Consider the following 25411-nt stretch of genomic DNA (forward strand, 5'->3'; position numbering starts at 1 on the left):
TTGCCACATTTACCCATTTTTTATTGAAACTTTCATTCGACAACACTTTCCTCTCTATCCTCATCCTCCTTTTCAAGTGGTACTTGAAAAAGTTGACGAGGGACTGACCAGAGAGGAAAGTGTTTGTTTGTAGACCTTTCAAACGCGTCCACCACACGCATTCTTTTGCCATAGCTATCAGTGTTACAAAAACCGTTTTTCCTTCCCGTTTAAAGGAAGGTGGCGGAACAATATTCACGATAGACTCGGCTGATAAGTGGGCTCGTCCCACACGCGACAACAGCCGTTCGACGAAGGTCCACAGCTCTGAAATATCTGGACACTGCACGAGTGCGTGCAGAACGGTTTCGTCGCTCTGACCGCATCTCGGGCAGGTCGGTCCGGTGGTTTTCGAACCGTGTCTGTAGATCTTCTCTCGAACTGGTAGTGCGTCTCGATAGCATTGCCAAGCCAGGGATCTCTGGAAATTATCCATAGGCCCCGGCCCGAACGTCGTCTTGAAAAGGCGGGTTAAGAATTTCTCGTCGACACCCAGGTTTGCCCCGAGAGTGTCGTCAGACCTCCCCTCCACTAGTCCTCTATAGAACGCATTGGTCGTTTGGAAGTTGCACATGTTTGATCCCGGACGGCAGAGCTGTTGTAGAGCTTGGCGACACTCGCGGTGCCATTCGCCCAGTTTCGGTCTCTTCCTGATCCATGTTTGCAGTTCGGTGAGTGAGACGAGCTGCGGGAAGGCGTGCCTCACAAACGGCGCCCACACCTGTTCACCGTCGTCAATGAAGTTCCAGAGATGCCGCAGTCTCAGCGCATGTCTGCGCATCATTAACCACGGCATCCCCAGTCCCATCCCCAGATAGATAGATAGATAGATGTGACAACGCACTGGTATTTAGTGATTTCAAAGAAATCATTATATCACATAAGCATACACATCACGGCTGGAGAAAATGCAAGAGAAAGAAAACATGGTTTACCGCTTAATTTTCAATAAATGTACGCACTGCAATAGACAGAACATTTCTCCACCATATTAAAACTCACTTTCCCTCTAGACATAAGTACAGGAAAATACTTATACAAATTTATTTAGAATAAGCGACTTAACATCGACAACTTTCCCTTGCACACTAGCATCGATAAATAATAAATGAAAAGAAATAATTTGAAATACCAGAACCTAACCAACAACAAAACACGAGAATACTTCCACTCTCAAAACATGTACCTAGTCAACAATAACTGGGGAAATCAGTTGTCTACACAACTAACGTCACATTTTTTGCATTAAGCGAAAGGCATTGACTATACAAACTGACTGCTAAGCAATTTAAGAACAGACACTATCAACATTCTTACATATTTAGAATATTACAAAGAAGACTGAACAAAAAACATCAACGTATATCTGGTTTTTTACTAATATCATTTTATTCATATCATTAAATTTAAACTCGATAGATCACCAGGTTATATACATTCTTCTCTACAAATCCTGAAACACGGATTCAAAACATTGACTTAACACAAAGAATTGATTTCTTTTTTCCAGTCCTCACATAAACAGGAACTTTCTTAGATACCATACAGCATACCAACAGCATAATCTGAAATCCAAACGGAATACGATGTTTCTTTTCTTTTCCTTTTTCTTCCCTTTCCTCCTCAATCAATATTTCTTATCCGAACTAGTAATAACATCAGAGATATTCTTCCCTGTACTGATATATCCTACACTGCACCAAATAAAAGGACATTCAATCATTCAACAAATAAAACTGTTTCTTCTTCTTCTTCTTCTTCTTCTTCTTCTTCTTCTTCTTCTTCTTCTTCTTCTTCTTCTTCTTCTTCTTCTTCTTCTTCTTCTTCTTCTTCTTCTTCTGCTTCTGCTTCCAAAAAATTGTTCATTTTGTAAGTCCACAGAGGAAATAATTGAACAATATTTTTCTTTTCTTTTTTTCTCTTTCTTCCTACCCCAAACAATAATTCATTTCTGATCTAGTAATACCACTAGATTGATCTCCCCCTTTACAGTGATCTCTTACGCCTTTTCCAAATAAATGTTCATACTTTCATTCACATCTGACAGTTTCTTCTCCCAGCTACCTTGTTTTCAGAAACATACACACACACACACACACACACACACACACATACACACACACAAGCATTCGTTTTCATCCTTTTTGACAACTCCACACATCAACTGCCACAATACCATTTCTACAGAAGTACAAGTCTTAGATATATAAAGACCGTTGCCGGTCAAAATGAACCATGCATCTGCTATATGTTTTTTGAGAAAGATTCGTAGTTGCATATATAGGTAAGTCTCCTCTCTTCACGCCACTGATCTTACCTTAGAGAAAAGTCACCGATATAGCCTGGCATCAGTATCATCATAGGTGTTGTTATCAGAATGCAAAGAGCTGGAACAGATATTGCTAGGCATTTTTGCTAAAACCTCGAACAGTTCTGTGAACCCATCGCCCTTAATTGATATTTTTTAATCGAACCCGAAAAGATGAATGGTAAATTGACTTTGACGTCAATCCACCGAGTTGATAACCCTACTAAATCACAATAAATACAGGTGCTCATACATATACGTAAGAACATGTACACACACACATACACACACATACACGCGCACACACACACACACACACACACATACACATACACACACACACACATACATACACACATACACACTTTAAATTTAATTTATATAGATTTAAATAGATTTAAATTTAATTTATACAGATTTCCCTTGCAGTGGCCTTACCTGGAATTATTTCAACATTGTTTACAGGTAGAAAAGCAACTTGTTCTGTCCTTAAACTGCCATTCGGTTTTGCACACAACAAAACCTCTGAGTGTAATACTGGCAAAAGATCTAGACAGAAGTTCGGAAGTAGACCGAGCCGAAAGTTTGAGACCAGCACTCAATGTCTCACAGCTTTGCATTTGAGGACTTGGTTAACTGATGAGCTGAGTGTGCGCTTCAAAGAATCAAAGAATTAAGAGACGAGAGAAAAGAACTTTCATGTTTCTGCGAACATGAGAGTTTCACTCAGAGATGTTCCAACAATTTTTTTTTGCTTCATGTGGGGGGCTATGGTCAATGACGTCGTCATTTCTTTCTCTCTCTCGCTCTCTCTATATGTGTGTGTGTGTGTGTGTGTGTGTGTGTGTGTGTGTGTGTGTGTGTGTGTGTGTGTGTGTGTGTGTGTGTGTGTGTGTGTGAGTATGTATTCCTTCTCACTGCTTGACAACCGGTGCTGGCTTTTTCATGATTCTGTAACTTAGCGGTTCGGCAAAAGAGATATAAGATAAGTACCAGACTTCAAAAGATAAAATAAATAGTTGGGCTTATTTATTCAACTAAAACCCTTTTCAGCGGTGCTCCATCATGGCCGCAGTCCAAAAGCTGAAATAAATATAAAATAAAAGATACTACAAAAATTGATACAGACGATACCATAGCTAGGAAATGGGCGCGGTTCCACCCCGAGCGACGCTGTTATGAGGGTGTAACTTTTGGGTTTGCTATATAAATAAACCTTTATACGCCGCATTGATCTGGGCGGACGCGACCAAAAGTGGTCCAACGACTATGAAGGCCGTTCCAGCAGGTGTTGTGGAGCGCTTAGGGCAGAACAAAACGCGAAGTTGTGTCCTCGCCCCAGTGCTCTTCAACTTGTTCTTCACGCAGGTCCTCCTCCACGCTACAAAGAACCTTGACCTGGGCGGGTACATCAAGTACCGAAGTGATGGCTCCGTATTCGACCTCCGCCACCTGTCTGCCAAAACAAAGACCAGGGAAAATCTCATCCTCGAAGCCCTCTTCGCGGGCCACCTCCGGATCATCGTCAACCGCTTCACCGAAGCACCCAGACTCTTTGGCCTGACCATCAGCTTTGGGAAAACGGAGGTCCTGCTCCAGGCAGTCCCGAATACAACAAAAACCTTAACCAGCAATCACCATTGATGGGGTTGAGCTGAACTGTGTCGAAAGCTTCAGGTACCTAGGCAGCACTATTTCTGCAGATGGTTCACTGGATAAAGTGATCACATCAAGGATCCAGAAAGCCAGTCAAGCACTCGGTAGACTCAGGGTTAAAGTACTACAACAGAAAGGCATGCAGCTGTCCACGAAACTCAAGATATACAAAGCTGTAGTTCTCTACATGCTGCTGTATGGTTGTAAAACGTGGACTCCATACCGCCGGCACATTAAGCTGTTCAAACAGTTCCATACAAGATCACTGCGCACAATCATGGGCATCTGCTAGCAGGACAAAGTCTCCAATCAAGAAGTTCTAGACAGAGCAGAGTCCTCAAGCGTCGAGGCACTTCTGCCCAAAGCTCAGTTACGTTGGATCGGCCACGGCATCAGAATGAACGACCACCGCATCTTCAGACAGCTAATGTACGGTGAGCTGAAGGAAGGCACAAGGAAGACCCAAGTTGAGGTATAAGGACACCCTAAAGGGCAACCTAAAGTGGTGTGGCATCCAGCCTCGAAAACTCGAGACTGCAGCCACAAACAGGGATTCCTGTAGGTCAATCCCCAACACTGCTTCAGCTGCCATTGAGGAAGATAGGCGGCTATGCCTCGCAGCCGCAAGAGACAAACATCACTGGACCACATCATCCTCGGTCTTTATCACAGGCTACCAGTGTCCAACCTGCGGGCGCTGTGTGCTTCCGGCTTTGGGCTGCGGAGCCACAAGCGTTCCCACTGCTGAGACCACAGAATACGTCTTTATCGAAGATCGATGGGCTACCAAGATTTGGGCAGGGGAATGGCAAACTCAAGGGTCCGAAAAATTTATACTAGCCTCTTACAGAATAATAGAAACCATAAGTGTCTTTAAGAGCGAGCCGTCCTAGTCTCCAAAATGAAAATTCAGAATACAAACCACAATCATTCGGCATAAAACCTCAACGCCAATATTTCCCAAAGTAAGTTTCCTGAAAAAAATTCAAGGGTTCCAAGGAATAGGGTGTCGTTTAATAGGTATTTGCTCCCTTTTTTGAGAGGGGGTGGGTGGAGTGCTCATATTCAAAATAACAAGTAGTTACAGGTTGTTTTTGTCGTTTGTTCCAAAGAATTAATTTCTCTCACGAAAGCAAATGTTGTTTCATTTATAATTTGACGCCGAAATTTGTCCTTAAATACAGATGAATTTCGCACCCTCATCGGCGAGATACTCCGCGCGATGGCTGAACCTGATGTGGCCCAGCAACTGGAACCAGCTCTTGCCAATTGAACTGCTAAAGGCCTTGTCGTCCCTCAGCAAAGAGATGTCCAACGTAATTGGGTCAATATCAGATGCAAATCTGCCCTCGGGTAGAATGAGATATCCTTAGATCAGCGTCACCTCGCTTGCCTCCGTTCCGCCATGCAGCCAAAAATCGGCGTATGGCTCAATTCAGTGCCCTTCTCGTCTACCGGTATCCTTTTTAATGATGAATGCACTCGTATCGGAGTGACCCAGCGCCTCGTTCCCCGTGTGTGTGTGAGCTGCACAAATGCCGTTGTGGATGGTAGTCGATGAATTCGGCCTGCATCCATTATTCTGCAGCCTTAGCGCGGGCTGGTTCCCCCAACATGCCGTTCTGAATAACATAATTTGAAGAGACCTCGGCGCGGCTGGCTTCCCATCTCAACTGGAGCCAGTAAGTCTCGACCGCATGGAGCGTTAGTGGCCTGACGGAATAACCTCCTTCTCGTGCGCACGACAGATCCCCGATCTTGGACGCGGCATGCAGCGACACGTTCTACGGCTCCAACCTTGCTACATCGGACGCAAAGTCAAGTATCGCCGCTCGTAACGCAGAAGTGAGAACAATAAATAAGTATAGGAGCCTGACCAGCTGCTATTAGTTTCTACCGGTCACTATCGAGACCTCGTGTGTGTTTCGCACAGCCAATTTCCTCTGCAAAATCGCGAGGTGAGGTGGATGCTGCAGCGAGCGTTGCTGACCATTCTCCGCGGCAACGCCATCGCGGTCGCGTCTACAGGGCGCGGCTGAACACGCCATTTGTTCTGGAGTGCACCCGACACCACAATCTTCTGCTGCAATCTCACCACCTGTTTTTTCTATGTTTGTTTCCTTGTAATTAAATTGTGTTCCAATTTTAATGAAGATATCCCGGATTTCAAGCTCAGAAACAGAAAATTTCAGAACGAAAGTAAATTGAATGATTCTTTTACGCAAATCGGCCTTCTTTCTATTTATTTATTTGCATAATTATATTTCAGTGCTCAACACCAATGAAAACTTTGTTTCCTCATAATGTTATACTGTTTTTAACTGCGTATATTTTGGGCACACCTACACAAGTGGGCGGAGGTAAAGGTTATGGACCGCACCCCCTTTCGGTTATTTTTTGGTGGGGTTTTTCCTAAATTTCTGTTTTAACACCCGCACGATTTTCACTAAGAAAAAAAAAAATCGTATTTTTTGCGAAGAATCAAGTACCCTGACCTCCTAATATGCTGCAAATCCCTTATTTTTTGGTTCGGAAAAAAGGGAGGGCGAGGGGGATCCCCCCCCCCCCCATCCCGGCATCATTGGAATTTTTTTTCGTTGAATGAATTCCTGTGACCTAATATGTTACAAAACCCTTTTTGGGGTCCGAAAACGGGGTGAGGTAGAAGCCTTGGAAATTTCACCCCCACCCCCATTGATCTTTTCATCCGCACGAATAAAATGGGGGCGGGTGAGGCGGACCGCTCCACTTTTTTCTGAACCAAAATAAGTATTTGCAGCATATCAGGGGGTCAGGGTACTTGATTCCGCGCCAAAAAAGCCGATTTTGGGTTTTTTTTTTTTCCTTAGTGAAAATCGTGCGGGTGAAAAGATCAGTGGGGGTAGGGGTGAAATTTCCGAGGTTTCCACCTCACCCCACCCCGTTTTTCGGACCCCACAAAAGGGTTTTGTAGCATATTAGGTCACAGGAATTCATTCAACGGAAAAAAAAAAAAAAATTCCAATGATTCTGGGAGGGGGCGCCCTCCTCGCCCCATCCTTTTTTGCGAACCAAAATAAGGGATTTGCAGCATATTAGGAGGTCAGTGTACTTGATTCCACGCAAAAAATCCGAAGTTTTTTTGTTTTTCCTCTGTGAAAATCGTCCGGGTTTTAATACAGAAATTTAACTGCGTTTTCTATAGAAACCCACCTTTTCGACTGCGGAGATTCCGAATCTGCGAAAAAATCGGCAATTCAAAATTTCAATTTTTCAAAATAGCAGACGTAATAAGTATCTAAACAGAAAACTCGACATGCTAGAAACCACAGCCAAACAACGAATCACGTTTTGAAAATTTTAATTTCCCCCACCCTCTTTGTTTTCCTTTGCCAGAGGGGTGGAGAGAGGGAAAATTAAAATTTTGAAAACGTGTTTTTGGGGTTTTCAAAATCTTCAATTTTTAAGTACGCTCCAACCGGAAAGTCCGACAAACTAGAAACAACAGCCAAACCGAAGATCCACTTTCTAAATATGAATTACCAAAAACGAAAAAAAAAATTTTTTATGTCACTTTGATGTCGTGTGTGTGTACCAAAAAAAAAATAATAATTTTTACATACTTCTCTTAATTCCAAAAGATCCTCCCCAACAACATATTCACTTTCTGTCACAGATGCGCTGGCGGAGTGGAGTGAATGTTTATTTATTTATTTATTTTTGAAAAATTGAAAGTTTACAAAATTTTTTTTCAGAATCATAATCTCAGTATTTTTCTACGTATTTTGTCAAAAATAAATCTCTGAAAAAAGTGAAAAATTAAGTGGGGTAATTAAAATTTTGAAATGCCGATTTTTTTTTTTTTTTTTTTTTAATGTTTTCAGATTCGGAATCTCCGCAGTCGAAAAAGTGGGTTTCTGTACAGAAAAAAAAAAAAAAAACTAACCGAAAGTGGGTGCGGTCCATGTCCTTTACCTCCGCCCACATGTGTACCCCATCGACTTTATTTCCTCATTACTTTAAAAAAAAATGGATATTTGTTAATGAAGATTTCTACAGATACTTTTCAGATAGTGTAGATTACGATTATATTGAAATTCGTTATGAAAATTTTCCTTGTTGGGTGGGTAGAGGAGTTTCGAAAAATTCACACGATTCGGCTTTGTTTCCTCATAACTTGCGGAAAATTGGGTATTTTTTAACCAAATTTTCTATAAATAACTTTTAAATGTTGTATATTAGGATTACATCGGAATTTAATATTGATAATGAAATTATAGGCACGCACACATATACACTAAGACATCACAATTTCTTCAAACTTCTAAGTTTCATTTTGTAGATTTGACGGGTGTCACTATAAATGTGTGCGACTAGCAACTTTAAAAAAAATTTTTTTTTTTTCATGTGTAGAAAATTTCATTAAAAAAATTATCTAGTTCTCTGAAAGCTACGAGGAAATAAAATCGGAGGTAGGGTACAATTGTGGCAGTATGTCGTATTTCACACGCAAAGGAATCAGCTAAATTATTTTTCATTTTGAAAATGTTTCTAATTCGGGATTTAAACTCCAGGATACTGGTAAGAGCGACGCTGTGATTTGAACTCACGCCATTAAATTCATAAGCTGATATTTTATTCACGGTTACTGCGATTCTAAGTTCAAAAAGTCAATCATAAAAATGCAATCATAAAAACCTGTATTCTCTGATAATCCAACAAGTATAAATTGAAACTCGGAAAGAAAAAACTTTTCTGTACCCAAGACGACCGTTAAGTTTACATCATGTTTGTTTATATTTTTAAACAAGATCGTCGTTTTATCCCCGGAGTTGCATTTTACTGAAAGTAATCAAAATAAAATTCGGAACATAATATTCATCTAAATATAAAAATATTCCAAAACGAATATTTAAATTGTATATTTTTTGTTTAAACGTTATGTGATTTAAATTATATGTAATTCTATAATACGAAGCTATGACTTGAAATAAACTATATTAAAGCGCCAGTTTACGAACTAAAAATGGCAAGTTGCGACAGGTTGTTGGTAATGTTGCTATGACTAAAATAATCAACTGAAATTTGTGATTTGTCGATTATATTCTGTAAATATGCAATATTTGGATGTTTGCAGAAAGTGCGATGGGCGAATATGGCACAGAAAACCTTCACCATCAAATCAAGATGGGTAATTTAAATATTTTTCCTTTCTCTGTTTCCGTTAATTAAGTTCTGCTAGGTGACATTTTAATGTAAGCCTTGACCTAATCGTTGAAATATCCTATCAGTATATTTCTAGTTATAAATGGATCCTTTTCAACTGAATCTTAGACTATGCAATGGAAATAGAAGTATAGGATATATAATTATTTAGTGATCGCAAGGCTTCTGATTTTATAAGAGGTGTGACATAAGTAACATAAACTGAAGTTGTTTACTATTCAGGTTCGAAGTTGATTCATGGTCTATATATTTATTATCTGGGATTTATATTCTGTCTTTCTTTAATATTAATTTTTTTATAAGACCATCAGACTTCAGATTTTATGTGACTAGAGAAAGTTGTGATCTTTATGTCTTACCCTATACAATTTTGTGTGAGTAAAATTATATGATTTCTGTTCAGAGTCGAAACCGAGTGGAAATTCTCTCAAAACATATTTCTTTCACTACAAAACATTTCTTCAATCTCAAGTATTCTTAACATTGATAATTTAATCCGTAATATTTTCGTTAAACACCACACTTAACTCTATTATTTCTAACGATTAAAACACTGGAAATTATCATACCCAACATTTAACATTTATTAGTGGGTCACCCTTCAAATTATGGTCTTTAGACTCACGAGAAAATACAAACAAGCCAAAATAACAGAAGAATAAAATACCGAGCACGAGCCAAGTTTCAAGTATTGCATATGCAATCATTTCTCTTTAATTTTCAAATAATTATTTATGAAGTTTAGTATTGTTTGATCAAGTGCATAACTGATTCCACAGGAATCTCTGCTATACTGGATTAAAGAATACTACTCTTGTTAAATATATATCTGTAGTAATTGCATATTTTATTCTTAAAAATAAAAATCATTGTTAAATATACATATCTGAAGCATTATCCTTTGTTTCTTCTGAAAATTTAATGACATTTGTGATTGTTGTATTCTATTGCTCTGGTTTCTATATTACTTTTAGGGTTAACGGCCATAATATGAAGGGTCACTGATTAATGATTATATGGCAATGAAATCTCATTAACAGCATACAGAAAATAGCTATTACATAATTAAATAGCAATTCATCAACAATTTTTGTCGTATGATGCAATTCTTCGGATTCCTTCACATTCCGCGAATAATCGAAACACTGTTTTTACCATACAATGATAGCCAATAATTGAAGCTGTTTAACAACTCATTAGACCAGTGACCAATAGCTTTTTTTCAGACGAGGTTATCTCGGGCTACATAACTCAATATGTCCTTCCATTTTTGGAAAACAGTAGGGTGTGATTTCAGAAAAATCGAGCTGCTGTTTTTTAACAGCTCTCATTGTCTGGAGGCGTTGGGTAAAGAGACACTATTGACAAGAATGACGCACAGATAGGATCCCGAAATCCAGCTTTCAGTAACACAACATTACTCCTAATTCTAAAATTTCTAACTGCCACAAAACCGTATGTATGTGTATATGTGGGTGGGGTGAGGGATGAGTTAATTAGATCAGTTTCGGTACTTGACTGGTACTTATTTTATCACTCCCAAAAGTATCAAAAGCAAAGTTGACTGCAGAGGAATTTGAGCTCAGAACGTAAAAAGCTGTAACTAAATGTTGTAAGGTATTTTATTGCACATCATAAAATTTTCTTGCTCTGCCTTTCGGTATAATATGTAACAGTGGTGTTGTTGTTTAACCCCAGGTCAACTCTGGTCAGAGTTTTCTCAGAGAGCAGACATATTGTATTTTGAGATTGAGTGACTACCAAGAAATACATGGCACACTATACAAGCAGGCTTGACCATTGTCTCTTCCAAGGCATGAAACTAATAGCTGCTTGAATTTAAATCTTGTTTCTTGAATGGTGTTATACACACACACACATTATCATCATCATCCTTTTGACATCTGCTTTTCCACCTTTGACCAGGTAGTTTTTTCTGTAACCAATCCTCATCTGTTATCAAGATAGTAATATTTCTCTATACCCTGACATGTTTGTGTGAAACACTGGAAATGAGTGACACCACTTGTATGGCAATGACACATTTACAACTATTATGCAGTGTGAAGACAAGGAGCCACAAACACATGCACGTGCGTTATACATACATACATATGTGAATACAGTCGCAAAGCCCAGTTATAGGAGAGAACACTTTCCCTAGTTGCAGGAGGAAACAGAGAATGAAACCATGTTGGTGGGAAGCAAGCTTCTTAACCACAACCATGCTTGCATGTGTGTGTGCATATAATACTAAGAATATATATGCATGTATACACACATATATGTATATACTTACATCTACATGTGTATATAGATGCATATCAGGGTACAGGACGTTAGAACAATGAACTACAGACAACGGAACGAACACATAGGAAAACAGAAAGCCACTTGGAATTATTCATTAGCTGCCTCTATTCTAACTAGACGTTTCGAAGATAATATATATATAAAAGTGAAGAATTGAGTATTAATTTAATTAATATTAATTTAAAACCAGTGGCCTAGCATATTGAAAAATCTGAAGATTCAGAAAAATTATATTACATACATATAAGAGGGATGACTACTAAGTGGACATCCATTATGCTAGAAGTAGACCACCTATGGTCTGACCACTAAGAGGAGATTGTTCTCAAGAAAATTCAGCAAACACCAGAACGTAAGCGAGCAAGACAAATGAAAAGATATAAAATATAAAGATTAATCACAGACCGGTTTCATTGTTACCACTTACGTAATTGTCCGCAACTCTTCAATGTGATCGTCATAGCAATATAATTTGCAGAACTATGCGAGAGACGTCCGCATGAGATTGAACACACACACACACACACACACATATATAGATTCAGGTGAATATGGTACTTAAGTTGAGGCACCAGAATTTAGTGTGGTATTATCCATACAATTTCAAAGTAAGGTGATAAGGTGATTAAAATCAAAATAAGTAACAAGGATATCCAGAGGTAATGCAGTACAATCGTTTCATGCAACTTCATTTAATTGAACATTGTAATCATTACATCAATTTAAAATGCAAAGCAATCTTCAGCTGCACAATGACATAGAATTTAATTAAATTAGAACAGATGGACATATTAGTATAATTATACCTAAAATCTCCAAGAAGTTAAGGAGATAGACAAAGAACATGTTGCCTCTACTACAACATAGAAGTTAATAAATAAATTGTCAAGAAAACTCTGCCTGTCACTGATTTTATTTGTTTTTATGGGGTCAGTTTTAATTTATAGACTAGTTTATCATAAACCTTGTATATCTAAGGCTGAGAGAATAAAGGGCATCATCTGTTAGGGGTAGGACTGAGAGAGCAGACAGAAATCATAGTTGGTATAGTCATAAAAATCATGAGATTTGGTAAAGGAAATCTTAAAACAAGATGTTGACTGACAACTAAGTGGGGTCGCCCACTAGCAAACCATTGATAATGAAACAGGGGAAGTCTTATCATGTAGTACTATAGTTAAATGTTTTAAAACAATGTTGCTATATTGTATACAGATAAAGTTTATGGCTATTCAGAGGGTTATTAAGAAGAATATATTAACAAAAGAATAGAAATTTATGGATACTTTTGAGTATATACCAAACTTTTACCACAATAGCGGGAGGAAAAGAAATTATTCAGAAATAGTTTAATATTTATACATATTGTACACTCAGCCTATATAAGGTAATACTCAACAACTTAAAATAGTTCAATTTAATTAAATCAGTATACAATTAACATGTTTTTTAACCTTGGTTGGTCCATTATTAGGTACCAGGTAAATCCAATTGATCAATCTTTATAGAAACCATATAATAAGTTAATATTTAGATAGGTAATAAGTAAATAAATATTAAACTATTTTCTTTGCAACTTTCTTTTCCTCCCTCTATTGTGGTAAAAAAATTTTGGTATATACTCATAATATTCATAGAAGTTTTATCCTTTTGTTAAAATTTCATTCTTAATAATCTTCTTGATTACCCTGAATTTTAACTTTGTACAATAAGACAATATTGTTTGAAATTATCTTTAGAGACTACTTGATTTATATATATATATATATAGCTGCAGATATACACATCATTATTATTATTGTTATAATCATAATGCAAACAAGTGACAACAGGTGGCCTGAAAGGGTGGTATGTGACCACAAAACCTAGAGTAACCCTGACACCAAATTGCTGCCATATGTAATCATTACTCTACAATTGTAGTGAGTGCTATCATTTCATAGGTGTGGCTGTGTGGTAAGAAGCTGGTTTCCCAACCACATCGTTCCGGGTTCCATCCCACTGCATGACACCTTTGGCAAGTGTCTTCTGCTATAACCTTGGGCCAACCGAAGCCTTGTCAATGGATTTGGCAGAAGGAAACTGAAAAAAGCCACGCGAAGGACAGAAAGACCGATTTTATGACACCCTCTTGCAGACTGCCTCGTTGACGAATGACAGGGACCTTCTCTTTGTTGCTGGTGACTTCAATGGACATGTTGGACAACATACAGGGGGCTTTCATGGCGTACATGGAAGCTATAGTTTTGGTTCCCGCAATGAGGAGGGAACCAGGCTGCTGGAGTTCTGCAATGCAAATGACCTTATGGTTTGCAATACTATCGTCAGGAAACCTGCCAGTCACCTACCATTCTGGCAGACACACTAGCCAAATTGACTACATCCTCGCCAGAAAAAGGGAAAGATGGCTGCTTGTAAATGCCAAAACCTTCCCAAGTGAAGAATGTACCCCACAACATAGACTAGTAGTTAGTGACTTCAGGATCAGAGCTAAGTGGTTGCCCAGAAAATGACCAGCATGGAGGAGAAGGGTCTGGAAGCTTAAAGATCCTGTGAATAAACAGAGATTTAGAGACATATTACTCGAAACCTTTGACGAAATAGAAGAGGATATAGCTTCACATGATGTAGAAGACAACTGGAGGTTTCTATGAGACAGCCTGCTGAGGGCCACTGACCAGATCTGTGGATGGTGCAAAGTTCCCTCTCAACCCAAAATAACGTGGTGGGGGAACAATGTTGTTGACAGGACTATTAGAGAAAAGAAACAGGGTTGGAAGGACTGGAAGAACGGTGGTAGCAGGGAATTGTATCAGACGGCCAGAAGGGTAGCTAAGAGACAGGTTTATTTAGCCAGAGGGAAAGGAGATAAGAAAAAATTTACCAATGTTTTGCGCCGTGAGGACCAAAGACTTGAGGTATTTCGTGTTGCAAGACAGTGTGTAAGAGAGAATCGTGATGTCATAGGAGAGAAATGTGTCTGCATGGATGATGGTTCACTTGCACTAAATGTGGCTGCAAAGAGAGAGACCTGGGATGAGGTGGTGAAGCACGACCTTCGAACATTAGTCCTCACCGAGGCAATGATTAGTGACCGAGACCTTTGGAAATATGCTGTGCATGACAAGACCCAGTAAGACAATAAGCCGTGGCCTTTGCCAGTGGTGTAGCCAGCCCACTTATGCGTACCTTTCCTTCATTGGACACTAAACTATATTGCTTATTTATTCATATTGTTTTGAATCATTCATGCATTACCTTGTTGCTCTGAGAGTTTGATGATGTGATTGCTTGTTCTTAGAATAACATTGTAGTGTAGGTGTGACATGCCAGATCTGGCCTGTTTGAACATTAAGCAGGTAGAATATTTGGGTTGGATATGGCCAGTTTAAATGCTAAAGGGTTAAAACATATCTTAACAAAATTCCTATATAAAACTTTAATAGAAAGATTTAAATTAAATATGACCAAGAATTTATGTATCTTAGAAATGGACAGCCACAGGTGGGGTGATATCAGAAAGATTAAACTTTTTAATATTGCGCTGTTATTAACTGAAGTCACACACGTTTGTACTTCATGTCTCTATGTTTCTCTCATTTCTAATATTGCAGAATAATTATTCAAGTATGTCACAGTGTTTTAGATTGCTCAGTCACTTATCCTTCTCGGACAATCCGTTTCCTCTATGCATCTTTTGACCGTACTGGAGAACAGTTTATTGCTGCTGACCATCATGGAAATATTTTTGCTTTCAACTTAAATACAAACTGGTGAGATATTTTTCTTTTTTTTTTTTCATATATATATATATATATGTGTGTGTGTGTGTGTGTGTGCCCATCCAACCCATGCCAACATAGAGAACAGATGTTTAAAAAATGGTGATGGTATATATTAATGTTTTTTTTTTATGTCAAGTTACATATAAAAACAATTAACATTAAACTAAAGGATTACACAATACTTTTGTGTAGAGTACATGTTTATTAAACTTTTGCTAAAAGAGGAGTGACATTAACTTGAGTGTCAGTCTGCTGGCCTTCGTTTGATTGTGTGTGTGTGTTTATAATTAATTCATTTTAGGAATTGTGACTAATTAATTTTAAAAGGGTTTTCTGTAATTAACAATTTTCCTTTTTACTATATAAATTAGTAAAATTTATTCAAAACATGCACACTGTAAAAACAGCAATAACAAAATAAAACAAAGACACTCCCTACTCTCTGTTAAATAACTTGTCAACGTCCTACAGATAAGATGACAAACCACTTCATCAGTTGCTTTATCTCATGGGGTTCTTTTCTAAAGCATGATGTTTTCATCCCAATTTGATGGAATAAAATGGCAGTCGAAAGATTGAGAACTCTCAAAGTCTTTCCATCTATTGGTGCCAAAAAAGATTCTATCCATTAATCACTGATATTCAGTTATCTTCTGCTCCTCTGCTTTGTTTAGTGCAGCTCCTGGATTAATAGCTGGTGTGACAAGGTTAGCACTGGAGAATATATCATAACCTATGGTATCCCAGAGAACAAATACACCTCTTCCCTTTAAAGGGAAAGTGTATCCTCTTTAGATGCCTACCATTCAAGTGTTTGAGGTGAACAGGCTCCTGTTATGATGGGAAACTGACAGCATTGCGGCACCTTTTAATATCAATTTCAAATTTTGGCACAAGGCCAGTAAGTTTGGGGCCTAGGGCAAGTCAATTACATTGATTCCAGTGCTCAACTGGTACTTATTTTATCAATGCCGAAATGATGAAAGGTAAATTCGACCTTGGCAGAACTTGAACTCAGAATGTAAGGACAGACAAACTGCTGAAAATAATGCTAAGCATTTTACCTGGCATGCTAATGACTCTGCCAGCTCACCACCTTAAGGTACCTTTTAATATCATTCAATGCAGTATGGTGGAGTAAAGACAGCAGACACAGTCCAAACTTGTTGACAGTCTCCACACCATCATTTATATGGCTTACCATGCATAGTCTGCAGTGCAGGCCAACTTTGATACACATGGACTCATTGCCATGAAAGAAGTCGGTTAATGAAAGGTATGTTACATTGAGCTACACACCACTACTTGGTTGCAAAACTGTTCTGAGGCAAGTGAAGCTGTGTTAGTCAAAGGTTGAGTGAATTTTCATACAAGTGGAATTATATTTAATATTGCATTGTTTGGCTGTACCCTAGGGTATGTTGACCTCATCATGAATCAGATAGCTTGCACTGTCTCATACTCAGAGTCTTACATAAGGCTACAAAAATCTCATGGATAAGTGCACAGTTGGAGGTGACAGAGGAAAACGGATCAGTAATATGCAGTGGGTTGTTGAACTAAAAAGTAGCTGAACTTCACAGGAAATTTCTCTTGCTGTCTTCAGTGTTGTCAAAAGTGATATTGCATGAAAATTCTGCACAGAAACAAATGATGGCATTGAGTTTCTTGGGATATTCTGAATGGAGATAGCACAGTATGCTGCACAGTTGAATTTAGGAAGAGCAAAACAGTTCTTTAACAGAAAGAGGACTTGGTGAGAATCAGTCAGATGCTCTCTATTAGTTACTGTTGTGGGTTCTTTTGTTTGACTTCCAGGTATCTTTGGATGGTTTTTGAAAGAATCGGTGAGCCAAGAATATAGGTATTGTCTTTGGGGCCAGTTGTATATCAGTCAGGACAGATCAAATGCTACACATGTTGTCCTCAGATTTGACTTTCCTTGTAATTCACATTTGTTGTTTCTAACTTGGAGCAGGCATGGCTTATGGTTAAAAAGTTTTCTTTGCTTCCATGTGGTTTCAGGTTCAATATCACTGTGTGACACCTTATATAAATTTCTCCTATTGTCCAAGGTCAGCCAATACCTGTGAAGTGGAATTTGATGAACAGAGAATATGGAAGCTATTTATATGTCAATATATGTACCTCAACACATCTTCATGTTGATTCCTCTCGGGCAGTGGTGATGCTTGTTTATGACTTGCTGCTCATCTGTTCAGTGTCCATAGATCAGTAAAGTAAAAAGGACTTTAATTATAAAAAAAAGTAAGAATCGACATCAGAGAAGGGCATCCAGCCGTAATACTGCCTCGACAAGTCTCACCCATCCAGTGTCACACCATCCAGGAGCCAGATATTGAACAGGGAACTAACAGAGCAAGTAATATTGTCAACAACTAAAGTAAAGAGTAGTCAGTGTGGGTCACCTTGCTGAACACCAGCCCTAGGACATTATGATGCTGCCAACAATACTGAGCATACTGGATTTCCTGTAAGAAAGAAATTAACATTGGTATGAAGTCAATTGTACAAAATAGGATCCATCCTTTTATTATGATAAATCATGTAATTATAATAAAAATATCCTAAATATTTAGAGTTGAATTAAAGTAAGTCACTTCCTGAAATTCTAAATTTGTCCACCTTCACCATCCATAGAATGTTCAGTTTCCAAGCTGGTATAGATTGAGCAGCCTTCATGATCCAAGTCAGATCTTATTTGGAGTTACTGCTTCCCCCAGACAGGTTGGAGGACCACATTTCACTCATTTGTTTCATTTTGGCATGATTTCTATGGCTACAAGCCATTCCTAACACCAACCACTTTACATAGTATACTGGATTCTTAATTGTGGTGTTGATTCTAGAAAGGTTGTCATGTTCTCAGCAAAACTAAAGAGTCCTCCTTTAACTTTCATTGTCTTTATTTGCCAACCACTTTATAGAATTTATTGGGTGCATTTTATTATAACACCAGCACTAGAGAGTTTGCCTTGTCCATTGCATTATTAAAGAGCCCCAAACATGGACAACAGAGTGAATAGAAAAGTAACTGATTGCCAGGAGCTTGGCAGAAGAGAAAGTGAGTATGCGAGTGATGACAGGAAACAAAGAGATTTTTAAAAGAAGAAATGATGGATATGTTATCTAGGTGACTAAATGTTTGTTTGTAAAGGAGATTACATAGTAAAACAGCATGATGAGAGAAGAAAAACTGATAGGACGAAGCAGGATGATGAGAGGAGAGACAATGGAAATGAGTGAGAGGACTGTGTATCAACAAATAGTGATAGAGGAAGATGATAGTGTGAGAGAGAGCAAGTAGAGAGTTGAAAGATAATAATAAGTGTCAAGATTGGTCAATCGATGGATAGCAGTAGAGATGCGTGATGGTAACAGAAGTTGCAGTTATTGAAAAATGATAAGAAGAAGCAGTAAAGAAGAGTTGTTGGGATTCATGACAGATCTGATGTCATCCTTCATTACGCAGACTTAATGACAGAAGAGAGATAGAGTGACCACTATCATTTTAAGGACCATTTTGCCATGCTGGCATTTGTGGACAGGTCCTCTCCAGCACTATGAGTAGCCACTTGGCATGAATGCTGGTTCTGTCCACTTCAAACACTCAGCACTTCTTTATAGCAGCTGTCATCCTCCACATACATCACGCCTGTTGCAGTGCAGCCTTCTTTCTCAGCTCACTTGTCTTTCACTATTCATGCCCACATTATATACCCAGTGGGGCATGCTCTTTCTAGCTATTTTTGATCAATTTACATAAGAATAAGCAAATTAGCTAGTTAGCAAATCTCTATAAGAGATGAAAGTAGACTATACTGAGAAGTAATGTTTATCGCCATGTCAACATGGCTGTCCCACAGGAACCAACATTACTACTGTTTTTAACCCCAGGAGAATGCCTCCTCCAGCTGGTTATTGATACAATCAGATTGCATCGATAACAAGCTGGAGGAAGCATTCTCCTGGGGTTAAAAACAGTAGTAACATCGGTTCCAATGGAGCAGACATGTCGAAGTAACAATAAACATTACTTAACATAAAATATTTCTGCATTTGTTTTTGTGTTACATGCAGCAAAGATAGGGGTAGCACACATCTTATGGTGTGTTGCTACTGGGATGCAAGCCAAGATGTCATTGACCTCAGCTGGCTCAACTAAGCTAAGGGATCTGATGCTGAAAGACCCCAAATTCCTTATAAGCCCAGAAACATCACTGTTGAAGTGTTCCAGAGTATCTGTGAGTTGTATCTTGAAACCTTAGTGCTACATTTTCTTAGAAATTTTATTTTATGTTTTATTACTAACTAAATATAAGAAATTTAAATATTCTTGAATGCTTTGCCATATCAGATTAAGAGAAAAGGAATTAAACTAGTAAAATTAAATATAATGTTCTTGAACCCAAATTACTAAATTGGCATGCTGCAAAGATAATTATCTTCAAATAGAATTTCACATTCCAGTATAGACATTCCATATAAGATAACTACTTATTGAATTTATATAGACAGACCAAACTGTAATTAAACAATTGCACTTTACATTCCAATTAAAGCCATCTAAAAATATAAAGTTAGTTATATCAAAGAATTTAAGAAATGATTGTGTAAACAACAGCTTCCAAAAAACAGCTGTGAACTTTTCTCTGTCACATATTTGTGCTTATTAACAAGTGATCCTGTAAGTGAAAGTCAGTATGAGTCTAATAATTGAAAAATTTAAACAGTTAAATGTTTTATCAACTAATCCATTAGACATGTGGCAATTTTTCCTGCCTGTTGCATAAGAATTACTGACAATGACGACAATGATATGTGTATGTATCAACTTGTAAAAATAAATATTGTTCTCATGAGCCCCTATTACAAAGGCAGGTATCCTGCAAAAGTAATTGTTGTGGTTGCCAGTCTCCCTTCTTATCTCATGAAGGGAATGTCCCCCAGTGCAAGTTGTATGTAAAATAATATAATAGTATATATATATATATATGTGTGTGTGTGTAAATATATGTATGTGTGTATTGGGACTGGCCAGATTGGAGCAATATCGAGTATAACCAGCCGAAATTTCAAAGATAATCTGGATCTCGACGGTTGAAAGAAAACTCCGAATGACTTGTCCTTGTTTCCTTGTATCATCTATTTGGATGTTTTGTTGTCCCTTTCTTGTATCACCTAACTGTCTGGATGTTTTGCATTGTTGTCCCATTTTTTACTATTTATATATATATATTTATATATGTATATATATGTATATGTATGTATATATGTATATGTATATATATGTATATATATATGTATATCTGTATGTGTGTGTATATATATATATATATATATATATATATATATATATATATATATATGTGTGTGTGTGTATATATATATATAAATGCATGTGTATATATATATGTGTATATATATGCATGTATATATGTGTGTGCATATATGTGTATATATATTGTATATATATATGTGTGTGTATTTTTGGCATGATAGATCGCTAGCTACTACACACATCTTTTCTTGTCTCCTCGTTTCTTTCTGTGTAAGAGTGTAGCCTCGAAACATTAAAGACTTTTTCAATTCCCGAGCATTATATTAATACATCTGTTTGTTTTTTACACCACCTATCTTTGTCTTTTGTTTTTTTGTGAATTCTCCCTATATATATATATATATATATATATATATATATATATATAGTGAAGGCGCGTGGCTTAGTGATTAGGGCATTTGGCTCACAATCATAAGGTCGTGAGTTCAAGGACACGTTGTGTCCTTGAGCAAGACGCTTTATTTCACGTTGCTCCAGTCCACTCAGCTGGCAATATAAATATTTTTATATATATATATATATGAATATATATATATACATATATATATATGTATATATATATATATGTATATATAAATAGATGTGTGTGTATTTTTCCCTTGTTTACAATTAAGATGGAAAAAAAAAAAAAATAGTTACCAGGGTAGCAAAAAATCACACAAGTAATAAGGGCGTAACACCTTGTTTTTAAAGGTAGAAACTCCGGTTTTACTTGAAATATTTTGTATAAAATATATAAATAAATAAATGGAGTCAAACGCAGGTGTTATTCAAATTCTTTTACTTCCGACACATGTTTCAATGATATCATTGGTATTATTCCAAAAGAATTAAATGTTGTAAAACAATGTAATCTTCTCTTCAGGGAAATGAAGAAATAAAACTCGTCAATAAGACATTTTAACAGAATATGAGGGATATGTAAAGTGATGAACTGAACGCTATTAAGTTTTTTAAAGAAAAAACGTTGGAGGATATAGCGTCAAAGGTAGCCTATAGAAAGAGGAGGGGTAAAGGAAAGAAAAAATCAGAAACCAAATAAATGAGAAGTATAGAACGGTATCCAAATGAAATAAAACCCTAAAGTCTTGGAAAAAGATATATCAAGTGAAAGTGAAATGTATGAAGAAAATCAATGTTTGAATTATATATAATGATTGATATCACTTATATGAACATTGGCAGAAACACACCTTCAGTGAGCTGGCAGAAGTGTTAGAACATCAGGCAAGATGCTTTGTGGCGTTTTGTCTGTCTTTTATGTTTTGAGTTCAAATTCCACTGAGACTGACTTTACTGTCATTCTTTTGAGGTCGATAAAATAAGTACCAGCTGAGCACTGTGGTCAATGTTATTGATTTACCCACTGTTTTGAACTTGCTGCCCTTGCGCCAAAATTTGAAACCATTATTATTATTATTATTATTATTATTATTATTATTATTATTATTATTATTATTATTATTATCATTCAGTAGTCTTATTTTTATCATGTGCTTTCACTGAACTATCGAGTGCAACTGTGTGTGCCTTGGGTATGTGCTGTGGTTTGTTGTGATGCTCTTATGGTTACTGTATTGAAAGTGTTTTATGTAGGATGTGTGCAGTGCCTAGTAGTGCTATTTTCTGTATGTTATATATATTTGTTAGTCCTGGTGTTTTTTTTATGTATTTGTCTGAATATTTTTATCATATTGTTGTTGTTGTTGTTGTTGTTGTTATATTCATTAATGTTTGTTTTTATTGCTTTATCAGGTTCACATTGGTGAAAAAGGCAAAAATCCCACCAACAGCTCTTGCCTATACTTTAAAGAAAAAATCAGAGTTTCTTATTGCCATGGCCAACTATTCCTTGCACTGTTATGATACAGGTAAAGTAAAATGTCTTTTGGTTTTTCTGAAGTAATGCTAAGATTCATGTTTAATTAAATTACTCTCTTTTACTGTTGAAAATTACATTTTCAGGTCTTGATAACTTTCATTTTATAAATCCTACCAATATGGTCACTTGCCAATACACTTTATCCTCTAAACCACAGATGCATTGCCTCCTTATTGTGCTTTTTCTCCTGCTATTACCATGGGGTCTACACATCAAAGCCAGCTAATTGCAATATGTCTTTACCCAAACCCTTTTCACACACCAATTTCTCCTTTCCTTACTTATGCTGTGTCTTCTCCCACGCCACACTCAGTCCACACACTAATAGCTATGTTCTACCCTTCATCCATAGGACATTGATCCCATTTTGGTACATACTTATCCTGCAAATGATGATTTCTAGATGTTCAAGCTGAACATAAATTGTATCAATCTTACCAGTGGCAGAAGATCTGCAGAAACCATAGGCAGGTCCCCTTCCTTCTTACCAAACCATAAAAAAATGTTACGATCATTAATAATATTATTTCATTAGTGATCTTTTTATAGGATTTGGTAGGTTCTTATAATGATTCTTACACGAAATATTTGTGCGGATAGGGAATCATAAAATATAAGATATGTTAGCATCATGATATTAAGTATCTAGTTCTATAAATACTTGTTGCTGGATGGAAATGTGCTCTCGGTTGGTAAATTGTAGATAGCAGTGAAGAACTGGTGTTACTGAAGTAGGGTGTATTACACATCATTTTAAGTTGTTGATTAAAAAGATGCTGTTTAGTATATATTGTATTCATGTGTAAAGAAATAATGTAGAAAACGTGAAATAGACTGAAATAATTGAGAAGGATCACTTGAATACATCTGCTTGCTAGATAGAAGTCAATAGAGCGTTATGTATATTGGAACTATACAGAGGTGAGAGAAATTTTCAGTTTTACCAAGAGGGTAAGATAAGACAACCTCTATAGTACCGCTGCAATGAAAACATGCATCCAGTTTACTCTGTAAAGTGTTTGGCATATGGAAGGTATCCAGCCATAGAAGCCATGCCAAAACTGACACCTTGAAGCATAATCTGATCAGATCCTCTGAACCATCCAACCCATGTCAGCCTGGAAAGCAGAAGGCAGCAGTGGTGTCTAAAGTGCTGTTGTTTTTATCTAAAAATTTAAGATTTCTCTCCAAACAAATTTTCATTTGTATAAAATGTCTAGATGTTTCAGATGATTTATTGTTAATTTCTAAGGATGAAACAGCTTTTGATATTTACTTTTATCATTGTTTTTAATTGTTTCTTATCTGATTACCTTTAGGTGTCTTAATCCTGGATATGTACAGAGTAAGTAGCATATATGAGCATTAACTTCTAGTAACAGTCCAGTGTTATCTACACATCCAGGAATAAGACACTTGATGGTGATCAGAGATCAAACCAATTGCAATGTAATACAACTTGAAATATTTAAAATAATTAGAATAGACATCTATGTATCATACTTAATGTAAATACACCACTAGAAGGCAAATTAACTTCAGTTATCATCCAGAGATAATATCTCTTATGGATATGCCACTTCTTTGCATGTAATGGATTTAAAATAAGTAAAGTTAATCACCACATATTAACACCCATATTAATGTGGTGATTAGCTTTACTTGTTAGTATAGTTACTGCTCTAATCTCTTCTTGAGATTTAACAACTAGCTATTTTGTTTGCTGCAAATCAGTGACTGATGGTCACTCTGTTTACTATTTATTGCTTGCTGGAGCAGATTCTGGTGACCAGGTGTTTGTGACCGAAGATGAAAACTAGTTCAAAACCGAATCAATCTCACAATCCTATCATCTGCTGGAGGATGGTAGCAGTTTGCTCCCTTGCTATGGCGTTAGGAAGGGCACCCAGCTGTAGAAACTCTGCCAAATTAGATTGGAGCCTGGTGTTGCCATCAGGTTTCACCAGTCCTCAGTCAAATCGTCCAACCCATGCTAGCATGGAAAGCGGACGTTAAACGATGATGATGATGATGATGATATATATATATATATATGTGTGTGTGTGTGTGTGTGTGTATGTATGTATGTATGTATGTATGTACAGGGTGCAGTGCTGCACCTATAGCCTTCTGGCAGAAGATCTGCCTGAGGTTAAACTAATAGTAACATTAAACAGTCTATTGATGTGGCGATTAACTTTACCTGTTAGTATAGTTACTACTTTAATCTCTTCTTGAGATTTTACAACTAACTACTTTGGATTTAAGATTATTATTTTATTTCTAAAGATAATATTAATCATCCACAAAATTAATCTCATTCTAATTTCTGTTTAGAAACAAAAGAACTGGTTGCAGAGATGAAAGGTCATCAGACTGCTATAAATAATATCTCAGTTCATGCCAGTGGAAAGTTTGCCATCACTGTATCTGTTGATGATGCTCTTCTTTGGAATCTTGAAAAGTTTCAGCAACTGAAGAAATTAAGTATCAACGAAAACATCTGCATAACAGAGGTAGATATAAATTTTATGTAATTTTAATTTACTGTATTCTTGAAATATATTCATTTTCTTTTGTAAAAGTGGAGTTTTAAAGACTAGTGTGGGAGTGGCATGCTAACATCTTTGACAATTTAACTGGACCTTAAAATAACCTCATAGTTGCAATGTGAGCTTATTTGCCACACAGCCATGCTAGTGCATGTGGAACGTTAAAAGCACCATTTGAGCGTGATCGTTGCCAGGGCCGCTGACTGGTTCCTGTGCTGGTGGCACATCAAAAAGCACCACTTGAGCATGGTCATTGCCAGACTGGCTCCTATGCAGGTAGCACGTAAAAAGCACCATTTGAGCATGGCC

General features: G+C 37.1%; 1 protein-coding gene across 1 annotated transcript in view; it reads left to right on the forward strand.

The window, feature by feature from the left end:
* The first annotated feature begins 8986 nt into the window (after positions 1-8986).
* The window catches only part of LOC106875832 (TBC1 domain family member 31), a 46936-nt gene continuing 30511 nt past the window's right edge, over positions 8987-25411 (forward strand). The window contains exons 1-4 of the mRNA XM_014924117.3: positions 8987-9173; positions 15136-15294; positions 22424-22539; positions 24888-25066. Of these exons, the coding sequence (XP_014779603.1) occupies positions 9097-9173; positions 15136-15294; positions 22424-22539; positions 24888-25066 (531 nt within the window). The 5' untranslated portion in view covers positions 8987-9096. The remainder of the gene's footprint in view (positions 9174-15135; positions 15295-22423; positions 22540-24887; positions 25067-25411) is intronic.

The sequence above is a fragment of the Octopus bimaculoides genome, chromosome 1 (assembly GCF_046866305.1).
Source record: "Octopus bimaculoides isolate indiv1 chromosome 1, ASM4686630v1, whole genome shotgun sequence".
Taxonomy (NCBI): Eukaryota; Metazoa; Mollusca; class Cephalopoda; order Octopoda; family Octopodidae; genus Octopus; species Octopus bimaculoides.